Source organism: Thunnus thynnus, chromosome 2 (genome assembly GCF_963924715.1).
Source record: "Thunnus thynnus chromosome 2, fThuThy2.1, whole genome shotgun sequence".
Taxonomy (NCBI): domain Eukaryota; kingdom Metazoa; phylum Chordata; class Actinopteri; order Scombriformes; family Scombridae; genus Thunnus; species Thunnus thynnus.
Genome location: NC_089518.1, coordinates 29,643,329 through 29,662,007, shown reverse-complemented (window position 1 = coordinate 29,662,007; position 18,679 = coordinate 29,643,329). Strand labels below are relative to the sequence as shown.

Here is an 18,679-nt window from a genome sequence, read left to right as displayed (position 1 = left end):
TCACAAAGTAGCATTACAGGAAATGTAGCATTCAGTATTTTCTTAGCTCAGGATATCTGGGCCTTTGCTGCACAGATTTTGACCATTAATTTTTTAATCCATCTTGTGAACCCCCTAACTTTAAGGAAGTGCAACACTAAATTGCTGTAGTGACTCTTTAAATGGCATGAACAGTATTATGGCTTAACATGAATGGCAATCAAGTAAGTTTTCATCAATAAATCAACAGATTAACAGATCATAATTTAATATAAATAAAATAAATAAATAAAAAGAATTAGATAATTGACTAGAAAATGGTAGGAAAGTAAGTTAAACACAAATTAAAAATTGGTCAATTTAGCTTGCTGTATCAGCCGCGCGTGTGTGTAAACGGGATGAAGACGGGGTTATAAAACTGAACTTTACATTTCACATCCCTCATTTAAGCCCCACACTTTCACTTTCGTAATTTTCATCAAACTGGACTTTAGATTGTGCATTTTATTCAATCTCCACTGTTATATAATTTCATTATTTATTAATTATTTATGTTTAATTCATTCTCTTATCACCTTTTTTATTCATACACTTCGCTTCTTTGTCCATAGCACACATTATTTTCTTTACAGTTCAATGTACAGTAAAGTACGTTGGCCCGATCATAACCAATAATCTGCAGTACTACATAATGTTATACTGACTATATGTTAAGGCTGTCGCTGGCGTCTTCACCATAGCAACGGTCGCTGAGGATCATGGGTAGGCTAATGTAGCCGCTTCCGCTATCGTACAAAACTGATAAAAATACTTGATTTCTAAACCAAGGATTTTCGTTGGGAAACAAAAAAGAAATAGATCACGTGATTTCGTTTTTCGTTCAAAATGAAAAAAAGAAAAAAAAAAACATGTGACTTCCGTTTTTGGTTTCAAACGCAAACACGAATTGGCTGAATATCCGCAGACCTGTTCGATAGTCAATCCAAAAAGGAATAACGATAAAACAAATCGGCAAAAACCAAAAACGGGCAGGTTTTGATTGGTTTTTCGTTATTTGATTTTGACACCAAAAACGGTTTTTTGTTTTTTGTTTTGAAACAAATAACAGATTTACCGTTTTTTGGTTTTAGAATTACAAAGGAATTACGCATTATCCGATGATACCTGGACCCTTAAAGCGGAAAATTCATTACATAAAGGTGTGAGGTACTTGCACTTGAATTTGTCCATTTCGTGCAGTTTTTGATATCCATTGCACAAAGAATTGAAATATGTATGTTGCACATTCATTTCACAGCCCGGTTTCTTGGTTAATTAGAATAGTTATGCAGAAGCTTGAGTCTTTCTGCAGGGGAGACTTCTTGATTTAAGTCACCATGCCAACCAGATTAAAAGATAGCAGCTTTAGATGTTGACCTATAGACCTGTGCAGTTCATCACTATGACTAGAGGGACACTCACACAAAAATGATGTCTTGTTTCTTAAGAAGGATCCAATGGCCTAAAAAAAAAACTCACATAATTTCTTTATAACTTTAGGATTTGTTGTGGTCAAGACCAAGGAGATGGTTGTTGTTTTTAGGAGGACCAAGGCTAGGATAAATACCATTTCCATTCTTGGACAGGAGGTGGAGGTGGTGGAGGGATACAGATACCTTGGAGTCTAGCTCGACAACAGACTGGACTGAAAATCCAACACAGGGGCTGTCTACAGGAAGGGACAGAGCAGACTCTACTTCTTGAGGAAGCTTAGGTCCTTTAATGTGTGCAATATGTTGCAAATCTTCTACCAGTCTGTTGTGGTGAGTGCAATATTCTGCGCTGCTGTCTGCTGGGGCAGCAGCATCAGAACCAGGGATACTAACAAACTGAACAAACTGATCAGGAAGGCTGGCTCTGTGCTGGGGACTCCTCTGGACACACTGGAGCTGGTTGTAGAAAGGAGGATGCTGCACAAACTGTTAAACATAATGGAGAACATCTCGCATCCCCTCCATGACCTGCTGGTCAAATGGCGGAGCACTTACTTACTTACTGAATATTATCATCTTATGAACTAAGGTAATATCAAAATAAATACATGAGATCAGAAACAAAGCATTTTGTTAGTTATGTTTGTTTAGGCATTTATTGAATGTATTACTAACACTTCATGTCACTTTTAGTTTTCCTAATCATCCAATCAATTAAATTACAAGTATCAGTCTGAAAAGCCATCATGACAAAAATATTTTATTGGTATTAAAATGTGTTGACTACACCATGTAGTACATCATCTACAATTTGTGTGTCATCTCTATAGCAACAAAACAACAAAAAAATTATCTCAAGTTAAACCACGAAGACAAAGGTCACTGTTTTGAAAAGAACTTTAGGTTAATTTGAGACTGATCAATTAAACATGTTTTCTCTTAAAATTAAAAAGGAGGTGGTGCCCTGATGAGTTGAATGAATAAATAAAAGTAGAGATTAACCCCTACACAGCACTAGATGTTTTCTCTGTTTCAACATCAGAGAGCTTGTAATCCACTCACATTACAGATGTAGTGTATGGAAATAGAAAAAAAAGAAGAAAATTAATTTAACAGATCAGTCATTAACATTTGTAGAAATTAATAGAATCCAACAACTCAAGTTTAGGGAAGTAAATGTAGCTAGCTGTGTTACGCCTATGATGATCTATGTTGTGTTCTTGGCCTTTCGAATTAAGAGGCAGGAGGCAGCTCTGGGTCTCAAGTCTTTAGTAGCAATCTCTCTGGTGAAATATATACAAAGTAGCAAAACATCAGCTGGTAGTGTGTGTGTGTCTGCTTGGCTCCACTCTGTCAGTTGGATAGCGTTTTTTACTTTTGCCAAGTCACAGTTACAAAATTAATAACAACTATTAAATATAATGAAGTTCAATTTCATAGACATATATAGACATAGCAGTATAAATCAATATAAACAAAAACAAAACCTAATGACCATGACTGAATAGCAACAAGACATTACAATATTGATACTGTCATATAAATAAATAATCAATTATAATTAAACACATAGTAACCCAGACCAAGACCCATATTTCATTACTGTAACAATTATAAACATAGAAAATCACAATATTGGTCCACATTGAAGTTTGATTACCTTAAAACTACATAACATGCAGCGCTGTATTGTTACCATAGCAACCACACGACAAAACTTCAGTTAACGGTTAGACTGGTAACTATCGGATACAAAAGTAATACAAAAACAAAAACATCTCCATACCTGGTGAAATATATACAAAGTAGCAAAACATCAGCTGGTGGTGTGTGTGCGTGTGTCTGCTTGGCTCCACTGACAGAAAGAAGAAAACGTATACAGTTAACATAGACGGACCGCAAATACAACGGAGTTGTTAAGCTATCTTGGCAACGAACTCGGCACTCCAACGGTCGCCCAATTTCTCCAAATCTATTTTAATTTAGAAAAATAAAAATAAAAAAAACTATGGTTAGCGATCTCAAATATTTACAGGATTTACACAAAATACAACTGATATGACATAGAACAAGATATAATCATGAGATAACGTTAGCATCACATCTAATGTATAAAAACAATTGAGTTTATCAGTTTCAGTTTACGCAGCCTACCTTTCAGTCAGTTGGATAACGCTTTGACCTGCGTGCGTACGTGCACACACCTGCGTAACTACGCTGAATACACGCACGCACGCGCGCACACACACAAACCCCACATGACACACAGGTAGGAGATGCAGACCCAACAGAACATTAACAATAAACAGGAATGATTTGTTGAAATTCATAACTATGTTTACATTAATCGGTTACATAAAGAAAAAGAAATGCCAACCAGTGAATTAATTGACAACCCTGCTCTGTTGGATATACTCTCAATTGTAAACTTTGATTTCCAGGAAAGGTACGTAGGAGGCTTCATTTGTAAATATCAAGTACAACTTAAAGTACATGGATTATTCTGAAATACTTTACCAATACAGATTCTTGTTTTTTGAAATTATAACAATCAATTATCAATGAAATGCTATTGCAAACAGTAACATTAGTAGTTACAGTAACATGAAGAGAAAAAAAACAGGGTTTAGTCAAACAAAACTTGATAGCACTGTCGACAATGTATAACTTACACGAAGATATTCTGAACCCCTCTTCATGGAGAATATTTTACATTAATTTGTAAATATGTTGGTGAACACTTGCCTACAGGAGTTTCAGCTCAATTGTTTGTCCTGTTCATGGATTGTTTTTTGTCAACATGTGCTGCCATTATATGTCCTTGTGTGTTTTATCCATGAATAACTGAATCCTCTGCAACGTTTCACCAATACAAGGCTTCTAGCTTGTGTGGACTGTTTCTTCCAATTCAGACATGACATAATCTTTTCCATGTTGCAGTAGGTTCTTCTCATGTATATTGTAAAGTCAACACAAAGCTCTCCCTCATGTTTTGTAATTATATGGCTTCTTATCTGGATTAATTCTTGTGTCTTTTCAAGTCTGACATCTGACAGAATCTTTTCCTACTGTGTGTTCTCATGTGCATCTTCAAGTGATCTCCACGTGTGAAATCTTCTCCACAAGTTTTACAATTTTATGGCTTCTCACCTGTGTGGATTCTCATATGTGGTTTTACTGCACGCAGCCGCGAGAATCTTTTCTCACAAATGTTACATGAGTATGGCTTTTCACCTGTGTGGACTCTTATATGCCGTTTTAGTGCGCCCAGATGAGAGAATCTTTTCTCACAAATGTTACATGTGTACGGCTTCTCACCTGTGTGGACTCTCATATGCACTTTTAATGTGCTAGGTTTAGAGAATCTTTTCTCACAAGTGTTACATGTGTACGGCTTCTCACCTGTGTGCGTTCTCATATGCTGTTTTAATGTGCCCAGATCAGAGAATCTTCTCTCACAAGTGTTACATGGGTACGGCTTCTCACCTGTGTGGACTCTCATATGCACTTTTAATGCACTAGTTTTAGAGAATCTTTTCTCACAAGTGTTGCATGTGTACGGCTTCTTACCTGTGTGGACTCTCATATGTAGTTTTAATGCACCCAGCTGACAGAACCTTTTCTCACAAGTGTTACATGTGTACGGCTTCTCCCCTGTGTGGATTCTCATATGCAGTTTTAAGTCGCAGTGTTGAAAGAATCTTTTCTCACAAGTGTTACATGGGTACGGCCTCTCACCTGTGTGGACTCTCATATGCACTTTTAACGCGCTAGGTTTACAGAATCTTTTCTCACAAGTGTTACATGTGTACGGCTTCTCCCCTGTGTGTGTTCTCATATGCTGTTTTAATGTGCCCAGCTCAGAGAACCTCTTCTCACAAGTGTTACATGTGTATGGCTTCTCACCTGTGTGGACTCTCATATGCACTTTTAATGCGGCAGGTTGAGAGAACCTTTTCTCACAAGTGTTACATGGGTACGCCTTCTCACCTGTGTGGACTCTCAGGTGTTTGTTCAAATTGGACTTGCACTTGAAAGCTTTCCCATACGTGTTGCATTTTAAAGACTTTTTCCCTGTATAAATATTACCGTGAATCTTTGATGTGGTAGAGTTGTCTTCATTGTTAGTGGGATTTTTTCTCCTGTGATGTCTCTTCTTGGGTTCTGTCTCTGCATTTCTGGTTGATCCTGAGTCTCCAAGTTTGCCTCCTTTGTGATCTTGGCTCTCAGCTACATGAGAGTTGTGAGAGAGGAGTTGGTCATCACTGTTTGGTTCTGGTACCACTGAGCTTTTAACTAACATGCTCACAACATGCTCTTTCTCTGCTGCACTCTCAGTTTCATCAGAGTCCTCCGTCTGATCTTCACTGTTGTCACTTTCCTCACAAGTAGGAGTCCACATAAAGGTTTCAGTCTCTTGCTTCAGCACCAGCTGCTCTCCCTCCAGACTGGTGTAGACTTCCTCCTGTTCCTCTTTAATCTGTGGAGGCTCTGGGTCCTCTTGGGCCAGACTGGAGTTCTTCTCCTGGTTACAGGGCTGCTGGTCAGTGAGAACCTCCTCTTCCTCACAGACATTCTGCTGTAGAAGCTCTGGAAGGACAAAGGGACACAAGAAGTAGGTTACTAATGTGATGATAGAAAACCAGACATCTGAGCACATAAGGATGCATTTAAACTACTGGGATCTTAACATATGGGGGTGTGAGTGGAGGGGACACAAATAAATAAAGTCTGTCTGTAATTATGTCATTATTATTATGTCATTGGGAACTTATATGAGTATAATTCACTTGATGAAAACTGATCATTTGAATCAGGTGTGTTGGAAAGGAGAAACATCTAAAGCATGTAGGCCAGCGGTGCCCCAAGACCAGGAATAAAAAACAGCTCCCACCTACCTGAACTCCCTCATTCAGGTCTACACTCCCTCCCGCTTACTACGCTCTACCAATGAAAGGTTCCTGGTATTACCACCACAACAGGGACCTAAATCACTAGCCTGACTCCTCTCTTCTGTAGTTCCCTGGTGGTGAAACAAGTTACCAATCTCCATCTGATCCGCAGAGTCCCTCTAAATCTTTAAAAAGACTAAAGACTCAGCTCTTTCGCCATCACCTTTGCACTTGATGGACTGGAAAAAAAACTGTTTCTATGCATTCTATGCACTCTATGCATTGCCTCTGCCTGTTGGCACCTATGTCCTATCGGACTCAAACTTAGCATTATGGCACTTACTCTTATTGTTCTCTCCTGACTAGATCCTTGCTCATGTTGTATCAACTCTCTGTTGTACGTCACTTTGGATAAAAGTGTCTGCTAAATGAGATTGTAAATTGTAAAAACACTGAACCAAAATGTCCAGCCACTATCCTGGTCTTGGAGGGTCACATCTCAACCAGCTCCTAGTAATAGCCCTTATACATCCAAGTATCAGGATTTTGAAGAGATAGATGTCCTTCTCTTGAGTTATGTCACCAAGCATCAATCACAGCTACAAAATCCGGGGGTCCCTGGGAAGAGTCTGAATAACCCTGTCCCAGAATGTACTTCGACAGTTTAATGTTCAATTCTAGTTCCCATTTCAGTTTTACATATTTTGAATTTTTTCCGTTTTGTTCACATGTTTGCTTTTTAAAGATAATTCTGCTTGTACAAACCTATTCTCTGTAACTTTATTTCAGGTTTCCAAACGATATCCAGCAGTCTGCGCTGACGATCGATCTCTTCCTCGTAATCAACGATAATTGTCTGAAAAACTCGGAATATTTCTTCAGCAGCAGCAGTTAGTCGCTCGTTGATGAACTCTCTCAAACACTGAATTGAAGACATTGTTGCTTAATTACAAGTGAGATGTCTCATTGTCCTGCTGAGACTTCTTCCAAGCAGCTAACGTGATTAGCTCCTGTGTTGTTTACTTCCGCTGGATGTTACACTGTTAATTTCCCGACAGCGGAATCGTATTTGTTTTTCGTTCCGCTTGTTGAAACGAGATGAGGACCAGGGCTAGGATAAATACCATTTCCATTCTTGGAGAGGAGGTGGAGGTGGTGGAGGGATAAAGATACCTTGGAATCCACCTCGACAACAGACTGGACTGAAAATGCAACACAGAGGGTGTCTGCAGGAAGGGACAGGGGAGACTCTACTTCTTGAGGAAGCTTAGATCATTTAATATGTGCAGTAAGATGTTGCAAATCTTCTACCAGCCTGTTGTGGCGAGTGCAATATTCCGTGCTGCTATCTGCCGGGGCAGCAGCATCAGAACCACGGACAAAAATACTGAAGTAAGTGATCAGGAAGGCTGGTTGTGTTCTGGGGACTCCTCTGGATACACTGGAGCTGGTTGTGGAGAGGAGGATGCTGCACAAACTGGAAAGATCATGGAAAACATGTCACATCCCCTCCATGACCTGCTGGTCAAACAGCGGAGCACTTTCAGTCAGAGATTTTATTCAGCTCTGCTGTTTAACAACTGACAACATTTCTTAACACAAGCAATTTTGGTCTACATTGTATGCAATTTGGCTTTAGAGCAAATCATTCCACCAAAACTGCTACCTTGCACTTAATAGAGCAAAGTAAATCAAGACTTGACAAAGGAGGAGTAGTTGGTGCTGTATTTTTAGATCTGCATAAAGCATTCAACACAGTCAATCATGATGTTTTAATATCAAAACTCTCTAAATTTAACTTCTCATCTGGAGCACTGGCATGGATGTCTTCATATTTATCTAATAGGAGACAATGTGTTTAAGTTGGTGACACACTGTCCAGTAACATGAAGAGCACAATGGGTGTTCCACAAGGGTCAGTGTTAGGTCTCCTATTATTTAACCTATATATTAATGACCTCCCTCAACAGTGTCATGATGTAGAACTACAAATGTATGCAGACGACACCGTTGTGTACACACATGCAAAAACAGCTGAGTTAGCTGCTGCTAAGCTAAGAATCGCATTGCAAAGGATCACACATTGGTTTGATCAATCATGTCTGAGTCTAAATGTAAACAGGACAAAGGGTATGTTTTTCTTTGAGACTATGGTACAACCTCCTAACGCTGATATTTTCATCAAAGGTGAAAAAAGTGACATAGTTACTGATTTTAAATATTTTGGTGTGACACTGGATCCAAATTTGAAGTTTAAGAAACATGTTAAAAAAAACAGTTAAAACCGTAAAGTACAACTTAGCAAATTTTAGACATATTAGGAACTTTCTCACTTTGGTCACAGCCAAGATATTTATGCATGCTATGATTCTTTCCCATGTCTTATTGCATCACAAGTTGGGGGCAGGCTGGAGAAACAGCCATAAAACCTCTTGAGTCCTTATACAAACAAACTTTAAAAACTCTGGACAAAAAGCCAATGCATTTCCATCACTGTAGGGTACTGGAGAAATACAATTTACTGAGATTTGAGAATTTTAGATTATTCTCAAATTTGTGTCTAGTTTATAAAATTTTAAATGGTTTGGCCCCTCCTCCACTATGCAACTTTGTGTACACTCGCTCAGTAGGATCTATTAGATCCTCCAGTATATCCTCTATAAAAGATTGTATCACACCATTTCGTCGCACTGCATTTGGCCAGTCAGCTTTCTCTGTGAAAGCCACAACTCAGTGGAATGCCCTACCTGATGATATGAAGAACTGTAGTATATCAATGCATTCAAGACCAGACTGAAACATGTACTAAAGACCAATCTCAACTCAGCTGTGTGACTCAATGGAGTTTAGTTTACATTATTTCTAATTGACATTGTGGGTGTATGTGATGTGCTGTGTGCAGCTTTGTATTTTGTATTGTGTATGTTGTTTTTTTTTTTCTTGGGGGGGGGGGGGGGGGGGGGGGTGCTTTTTACTGTTTGTTGTTGTGCTGTTGTATGTTTTTTGTCAGGGACTACAGATGCAAATTAGCCTCCAAATTAGCTTCAAGCTAACTCTGGTGCAGTGCATCTTTAATGTTTCAAACTGCGCACTGTCCATTCAATCAATCAATCAATCAATCAATCAACGCTACGGGAAGTCATTCCTACCAACTGCTATCAGTCTGTACAATGACTCTCCTCTGTGTCGGTAGAGGGGACTCCTCTGACAGTGAAGACACACTGCTCACCTGGACTTTTTATTTTATTACATTATCCATCAAATGTTATATTTCAGGTTAATATTTTGATACTCTTTAAAATACTGTCCGTATATACTGTTACTACAAGTATTTATATTCAGTAAATCATTCAAGTATCAATCTACACTCAATTGTAACATCCATGGACAATCATGCATCTTACTACGTCATCAACATCCACCTGTCTTGCACTAATGTACAGTGTACTATAGCATATTAACATCAGTGAGCAGTGTATACTCAGCAAATGGTATATTATAGTGATATCTCTAGTCTCTATTCTATTTGTAATAATTCTATTTATTTAATATTTGAGTTAGTATATTAAGCTATTGTATATTAGCATTTAATTCTATTTGTTTCTTTTACCTATACCTAATTGTTTTTGTATTTCGTATTTTGATTTATGTCAGGTGGCTGCTGTAACACTTTAATTTCTCTTTGGGATTAATAAAGTCATCTATCTATGTATGAACCTGGTATACTTCCTGAATATTATCTCATGAAGCAAGGTAATATCAAAATAAATACATGAGATCAGAAACTAAACGTTTTGTTATCTATGTTTGTTTAGGCATTTATTGTATGTATTACTAACACTTAACGTCACTTTTAGTTTTCCTAATCATCCAATCAATTAAATTACGAGTATCAGTCTGAAAAGCCATCATGTCAAAAATATTTTATTGGTAATAAAATGTGTTGACTACACCATGTAGTACATCATCTACAATTTGTGTGTCATCTCTATAGCAACAAAACAACAAAAAAATTATCTCAAGTTAAATCAGGAAGTTTGTCCTGTTCATGGATTGTTTATTGTCAACATGTGCTGCCATTATATGTTCTTGTGTGTTTTATCCATGAATAAATGAATCCTCTGCAACGTTTCACCAATACAAGGCGTCTAGCTTGTGTGGACTGTTTTTTCCAATTCAGACACGATATAATCTTTTCCATGTTGCAGTGGGTTCTTCTCATGTATATTGTAAAGTCAACACAAAGCTCTCCCTCATGTTTTGTAATTATATGGCTTCGTATCTGGATTAATTCTTGTCTTTTCAAGTCTGACATCTGACAGAATCTTTTCCTACTGTGTGTTCTCATGTGCATCTTCAAGTGATCTCCACGTGTGAAATCTTCTCCACAAGTTTTACAATTTTATGGCTTCTCACCTGTGTGGGTTCTCATATGCAGTTTTAATGCACGCAGACGCAAGAATCTTTTCTCACACGTGTGACATGTTTACGGTCTCTCACCTGTGTGGACTCTCATATGAATTTTCAATGTGCTACGTTGAGAGAATCTTTTCTCACAAGTGTTACATCTGTACGGCTTCTCACCTGTGTGTGTTCTCATATGGTGTTTTAATGTGCACAGATGAGAGAATCTTTTCTCACAAGTGTTACATCTGTACGGCTTCTCACCTGTGTGTGTTCTCATATGGTGCTTTAATGTGACCAGTCTAGAGAACCTTTTCTCACAAGTGTTACATATGTACGGCTTCTCACCTGTGTGGAGTCTCATATGCAGGTTTAAGTTGCACAGTTGAGAGAATCTTTTCTCACAAGTGTTACATATGTACGGCTTCTCACCTGTATGGATTCTCATATGCACTTTTAATGTGCTAGGCTTACAGAATATTTTCTCACAAGTGTTACATGGGTACAGCTTCTCACCAGTGTGGATTCTCATATGCACATTTAATGCACTAGGTTGAGAGAATCTTTTCCCACAAGTGTTACATGTGTATGGCTTCTCCCCTGTGTGTGTTCTCATATGCATTTTTAATGTGCCCAGCTCAGAGAATCTTTTCTCACAAGAGTTACATGTGTATGGCTTCTCCCCTGTGTGTGTTCTCATATGCTGTTTTAATGTGCCCCGCTCAGAGAATCTTTTCTCACAAGTGTTACATGGATACGGCTTCTCACCTGTGTGGATTCTCATATGCACTTTTAATGCACCAAGTTGAGAGAACCTTTTCTCACAAGTGTTACATGGATACGGCTTCTCACCTGTGTGGATTCTCATATGCATTTTTAATCCGCTAGGGCGAGAGAAGCTTTTCTCACAAGTGTTACATGGGTACGGCTTCTCACCTGTGTGGACTCTCAGGTGTTTGTTCAAATTGGACTTGCACTTGAAAGCTTTCCCATACGTGTTGCATTTTAAAGACTTTTTCCCTGTATAAATATTACTGTGAATCTTTGATGTGGTAGAGTTGTCTTCATTGTTAGTGGGATTTTTTCTCCTGTGATGTCTCTTCTTGGGTTCTGTCTCTGCATTTCTGGTTGATCCTGAGTCTCCATGTTTGCCTCCTTTGTGATCTTGGCTCTCAAGTACATGAGAGTTGTGAGAGAGGAGTTGGTCATCACTGTTTGGTTTTGATACCACTGAGCTTTTAACTAACATGCTCACAACATGCTCTTTCTCTGCTGCACTCTGAGTTTCATCAGAGTCCTCTGTCTGATCTTCACTGTTGTCACTTTCCTCACAAGTAGGAGTCCACATAAAGGTTTCAGTCTCTTGCTTCAGCACCAGCTGTTCTCCCTCCAGACTGGTGTAGACTTCCTCCTGTTCCTCTTTAATCTGTGGAGGCTCTGGGCCCTCTTGGTCCAGCCTGGAGTTCCTCTCCTGGTTACAGGGCTGCTGGTCAGTGAGAACCTCCTCTTCCTCACAGACATGCTGCTGTAGAAGTTCTGGAAGGAAAAAGGGACACAAGAAGTAGGTTACTAATGTGATGATAGAGAACCAGACATCTGAGCACATAAGGATGCATTTAAACTACTGGGATCTTAACATATGGGGGTGTGTGTGGGAATGGCACAAATAAATAAAGTCTGTCTGTATTTAAATCATTGGGAACTTATATGAGCATAATTCACCTGATGAAAACTGATCATTTGAATCAGGTGTGTTGGAAAGGAGAAACATCTAAAGCATGTAGGCCAGCGGTGCCCCAAGACCAGGAATAAAAAACAGCTCCCACCTACCTGAACTCCCTCATTCAGGTCTACACTCCCTCCCGCTCACTACGCTCTGCCAATGAAAGGCTCCTGGTACAACCACCACAACAGGGCCCTAAATCACTAGCCTGACTCCTCTCTTCTGTAGTTCCCTGGTGGTGAAACAAGTTACCAATCTCCATCCGATCTGCAGAGTCCCTCTAAATCTTTAAAAAAAAGACTAAAGACTCAGCTCTTTCGCCATCACCTTTGCACTTGATGGACTGGAAAAAATCTGCTTCTGTGCATTTTATGCACTCTATCCATTGCCCCTTCCTGTTGGCACCTACATCCTATCGGACTCAAACTTAGCATTATGGCACTTACTCATATTGTTCTCTCCTGACTAGATCCTTGCTCATGTTGTATCAACTCTCTGTTGTACGTCACTTTGGATAAAAGTGTCTGCTAAATGAGATTGTAAATTGTAAAAACACTGAACCACAATGTCCAGCCACTGTCCTGGTCTTGGAGGGTAACATCTCAACCAGCTCCTAGTAATAGCCCTTATACATCCAAGTATCAGGATTTTGAAGAGATAGATGTCCTTCTTTTGAGTTATGTCACCAAGCATCAATCACAGCTACAAAATCCGGGGGTCCCTGGGAAGAGTCTGAATAACCCTGTCCCAGAATGTTTGTATTTTCATACATAACCAGAAAATATGTGAATGATAGGCATTTATCTGCCCACACTGTCTCCGGAATTGCTGTTATTCATCCAATGATTTATTTTTTATGTGGAGTGTAATAAAAAAGCGAATTAAGTTCTTCCATCTGGATTCCCTCCATCTTTTAGAGCTACTTCGACAGTTTAATGTTCAATTCTAGTTCCCATTTCAGTTTTACATATCTTGAATTTCTTCCATTTTGTTCACATGTTCTTTTTAAAGATAATTCTGCTTGTACAAACCTATTCTCTGTAACTTTATTTCAGGTTTCCAAACGATATCCAGCAGTCTGCTCTGACGATTGATCACTTCCTCGTAATCAACGATAATTGTCTGAAAAACTCGGAATATTTCTTCAGCAGCAGCAGTTAGTCGCTCGTTGATGAACTCTCTCAAACACTGAACTGAAGACATTGTTGCTTAATTACAAGCGAGATGTCTCATTGTCCTGCTGAGAGACTTCTTCCAAGCACAGGACAAAGAAGCTAATGTGACTAGCTCCTGTGTTGTTTACTTCCGCTGGATGTTACACTGTTAAGTTCCGACAGCGGAATCGTATTTTTTTTTCGTTCCGCTTGTTGAAACGAGATGTCTCAGTGTCATTTGTGGCTTAAATAAGCAACAGTAACTGCATAGAAGTTTTATGTGTTTAAACTAGACATAATAACTCATAACTCAGACATGAGAAAATTCATTACATAAAGGTTTGAGGTACTTGCACTTTAAAGTGATCTATTTCGTGCAGTTTTGGATATCAATTGCACAAAGAATTGTAATATTTATTTCACAGCTGTTTCTTGTTGTTGTTGTGAATTTTAGGAGGACCAGGGCTAGGTTAAACACTATTTCCATTCTTGGAAAGGAGGTGGAGGTGGTGGAGGGATAAAGATACCTTGGAATCCACCTCGACCACAGACTGGACTGAAAATGCAACACAGAGGGTGTCTGCAGGAAGGGACAGGGGAGACTCTACTTCTTGAGGAAGCTTAGATCATTTAATATGTGCAGTAAGATGTTGCAAATCTTCTACCAGCCTGTTGTGCCGAGTGCAATATTCTGTGCTGCTATCTGCTGGGGCAGCAGTATCAGAACCACGGACAAAAATACTGAAGTAAGTGATCAGGAAGGCTGGTTGTGTTCTGGGGACTCCTCTGGATACACTGGAGCTGGTTGTGGAGAGGAGGATGCTGCACAAACTGTTAAACATCATGGAAAACATGTCACATCCCCTCCAAGACCTGCTGATCAAACAGCGGAGCACTTTCAGTCAGAGATTTTATTCAGCTCTGCTGTTTAACAACTGACAACATTTCTTAACACAAGCAATTTTGGTCTACATTGTATGCAATTTGGCTTTAGAGCAAATCATTCCACCAAAACTGCTACCTTGCACTTAATAGAGCAAAGTAAATCCAAGACTTGACAAAGGAGGAGTAGTTGGTGCTGTATTTTTAGATCTGCGTAAAGCATTTGACACAGTCAATCATGATGTTTTAATATCAAAACTCTCTAAATTTAACTTCTCATCTGGAGCACTGGCATGGATGTCTTCATATTTATCTAATAGCAGACAATGTGTTTAAGTTGGTGACACACTGTCCAGTAACATGAAGAGCACAATGGGTGTTCCACAAGGGTCAGTGTTAGGTCTCCTATTATTTAGCCTATACATTAATGACGTCCCTCAACAGTGTCCTGATGTAGAACTACAAATGTATGCAGACGACACCGTTGTGTACACACATGCAAAAACAGCTGAGTTAGCTGCTGCTAAGCTAAGAATCGCATTGCAAAGGATCACACATTGGTTTGATCAATCATGTCCGAGTCTAAATGTAAACAAGACAAAGGGTATGTTTTTCTTTGAGACTATGGTACAACCTCCTAACGCTGATATTTTCATCAAAGGTGAAAAAAGTGACATAGTTACTGATTTTAGATATTTTGGTGTGACACTGGATCCAAATTTGAAGTTTAAGAAACATGTTAAAAAAACAGTTAAATCCGTAAAGTACAACTTGGCAAATTTTAGACATATTAGGAACTGTCTCACTTTGGTCACAGCCAAGATATTTATGCATGCTATGATTCTTTCCCATGTCTTACTGCATCACAAGTTGGGGGCAGGCTGGAGAAACAGCCATAAAACCTCTTGAGTCCTTATACAAGCAAACTTTAAAAACTCTGGACAAAAAGCCAATGCATTTACATCACTGTAGGGTACTAGAGAAATGCAATTTACTGGGCTTTGAGAATTTTAGATTATTCTCAAATTTGTGTCTAGTTTATAAAATTTTAAATGGTTTGGCCCCTCCTCCACTATGCAACTTTGTGTACACTCGCTCAGTAGGATCTATTAGATCCTCCAGTATATCCTCTATAAAAGATTGTATCACACCATTTCGTCGCACTGCATTTGGCCAGTCAGCTTTCTCTGTGAAAGCCACAACTCAGTGGAATGCCCTACCTGATGATATGAAGAACTGTAGTATATCAATGCATTCAAGACCAGACTGAAACATGTACTAAAGACCAATCTCAACTCAGCTGTGTGACTCAATGGAGTTTAGTTTACATTATTTCTAATTGACATTGTGGGTGTATGTGATGTCCTGTGTGCAGCTTTGTATTTTGTATTGTGTATGTTGTTGTTTTTTTCTTTCTGGGGTGGGGGGGGGGGGGTGCTTTTTACTGTTTGTTGTTGTGCTGTTGTATGTTTTTTGTCGGGGACTACAGATGCATATTAGCTTCAAGCTAACTCTGGTGCAGTGCATCTTTAATGTTTCAAACTGCGCACTGTCCATTCAATCAATCAATCAATCAATCAATCAACGCTACGGGAAGTCATTCCTACCAACTGCCATCAGTCTGTACAATGACTCTCCTCTGTGTCGGTAGAGGGGACTCCTCTGACAGTGAAGACACACTGCTCACCTGGACTTTTTATTTTATTACATTATCCATCACATGTTATATTTCAGGTTAATATTTTGATACTCTTTAAAATACTGTCCGTATATACTGTTATTACAAGTATTTATATTCAGTAAATCATTCAAGTATCAATCTACACTCAATTGTAACATCCATGGACAATCATGCATCTTACTACCTCATCAACATCCACCTGTCTTGCACTAATGTACAGTGTACTATAGCATATCAACATCAGTGAGCAGTGTATACTCAGCAAATGGTATATTATAGTGATATCTCTAGTCTCTATTCTATTTTTAATAATTCTATTTTTTTAATATTTGAGTTATTATGTTAAGCTATTGTATATTAGCATTTAATTCTATTTGTTTCTTTTACCTATACCTAATTGTTTTTGTATTTCGTATTTTGATTTATGTCAGGTGGCTGCTGTAACACTTTAATTTCTCTTTGGGATTAATAAAGTCATCTATCTATGACATGTTTACGGTCTCTCACCTGTGTGGACTCTCATATGAATTTTCAATGTGCTACGTTTAGAGAATCTTTTCTCACAAGTGTTACATGTGTACGGCTTCTCACCTGTGTGTGTTCTCATATGGTCCTTTAATGCGACCAGTCGAGAGAACCTTTTCTCACAAGTGTTACATATGTATGGCTTCTCACCTGTGTGTGTTCTCATGTGGTGTTTTAATGTGCACAGATGAGAGAATCTTTTCTCACAAATGTTACATGTGTACGGCTTCTCACCTGTGTGTGTTCTCATATGGTCCTTTAATGTGACCAGTCGAGAGAACCTTTTCTCACAAGTGTTACATATGTACGGCTTCTCACCTGTGTGTGTTCTCATATGGTCCTTTAATGTGATCAGTCGAGAGAACCTTTTCTCACAAGTGTTACATATATACGGCTTCTCACCTGTGTGGATTCTCATATGCAGGTTTAAGCTGCACAGTTGAGAGAATCTTTTCTCACAAGTGTTACATGGGTACGGCTTCTCACCTGTGTGGATTCTCATATGCACTTTTAATGTGCTAGGCTTACAGAATATTTTCTCACAAGTGTTGCATGGGTACAGCTTCTCACCTGTGTGGAATCTCATATGCACATTTAATGTACTAGGTTGAGAGAATCTTTTTCCACAAGTGTTACATGTGTATGGCTTCTCCCCTGTGTGTGTTCTCATATGCATTTTTAATGTGCCCAGCTCAGAGAATCTTTTCTCACAAATGTTACATGTGTATGGCTTCTCCCCTGTGTGTGTTCTCATATGCTGTTTTAATGTGCCCCGCTCAGAGAAGCTTTTCTCACAAGTGTTACATGGATACAGCTTCTCACCTGTGTGGACTCTCATATGCACTTTTAATGCACCAGGTCGAGAGAACCTTTTCTCACAATTGTTACATGGATACGGTTTCTCACCTGTGTGGACTCTCAGGTGTTTGTTCAAATTGGACTTGCACTTGAAAGCTTTCCCATACGTGTTGCATTTCAAAGACTTTTTCCCTGTATAAATATTACTGTTAATCTTTGATGTGGTAGAGTTGTCTTCATTGTTAGTGGGATTTTTTCTCCTGTGATGTCTCTTCTTGGGTTCTGTCTCTGCATTTCCGGTTGATCCTGAGTCTCCATGTTTGCCTCCTTTGTGATCTTGGCTCTCAAGTACATGAGAGTTGTGAGAGAGGAGTTGGTCATCACCGTTTGGTTCTGATACCACTGAGCTTTTAACTAACATGCTCACAATATGCTCTTTCTCTGCTGCACTCTGAATTTCATCAGAGTCCTCCGTCTGATCTTCACTGCTGTCACTTTCCTCACAAGTAGGAGTCCACATAAAGGTTTCAGTCTCTTGCTTCAGCACCAGCTGTTCTCCCTCCAGACTGGTGTAGACTTCCTCCTGTTCCTCTTTAATCTGTGGAGGCTCTGGGTCCTCTTGGTCCAGACTGGAGTTCCTCTCCTGGTTACAGAGCTGCTGGTCAGTGAGAACCTCCTCTTCCTCACAGACATGCTGCTGTAGAAGTTCTGGAAGGAAAAAGGGATACAAGAAGTAGGTTACTAATGTGATGATAGAGAACCAGACATCTGAGCACATAAGGATGCATTTAAACTACTGGGATCTTAACGTACGGGGGTGTGTGTGGGAATGGCACAAATAAATAAAGTCTGTCTGTATTTAAATCATTTGGAACTTATATGAGCATAATTCACCTGATGAAAACTGATCATTTGAATCAGATGTGTTGGAAAGGAGAAACATCTAAAGCATGTAGGCCAGCGGTGCCCCAAGACCAGGAATAAAAAACAGCTCCCACCTAACTGAACTCCCTCATTCAGGTCTACACTCCCTCTCGCTTACTACCCTCGGCCAATGAAAGGCTCCTAGTACAACCACCACAACAGGGCCCTAAATCACTAGCCTGACTCCTCTCTTCTGTAGTTCCCTGGTGGTGAAACAAGTTACCAATCTCCATCCGATCTGCAGA

At 39.2% G+C, this 18,679-nt stretch overlaps 1 protein-coding gene across 2 annotated transcripts in view; it reads right to left on the bottom strand.

Moving 5' to 3' along the window:
- Positions 1-2,179: 2,179 nt before the first annotated feature.
- LOC137200556 (zinc finger protein 883-like) overlaps positions 2,180-18,679 on the bottom strand; it is a 30,266-nt gene continuing 13,766 nt past the window's right edge. The window contains exons 4-6 of one of the 2 annotated variants that reach the window (XM_067615386.1): positions 17,619-18,218; positions 11,684-12,283; positions 2,180-6,041 (exon numbers count right to left, since the gene is read on the bottom strand). In XM_067615386.1, the coding sequence (XP_067471487.1) occupies positions 4,588-6,041; positions 11,684-12,283; positions 17,619-18,218 (2,654 nt within the window). In that variant the 3' untranslated portion in view covers positions 2,180-4,587. Of the gene's footprint in view, positions 6,042-11,683; positions 12,284-16,189; positions 18,219-18,679 lie in introns of those variants that run through there. The other variant, XM_067615387.1, reaches the window with a different exon arrangement.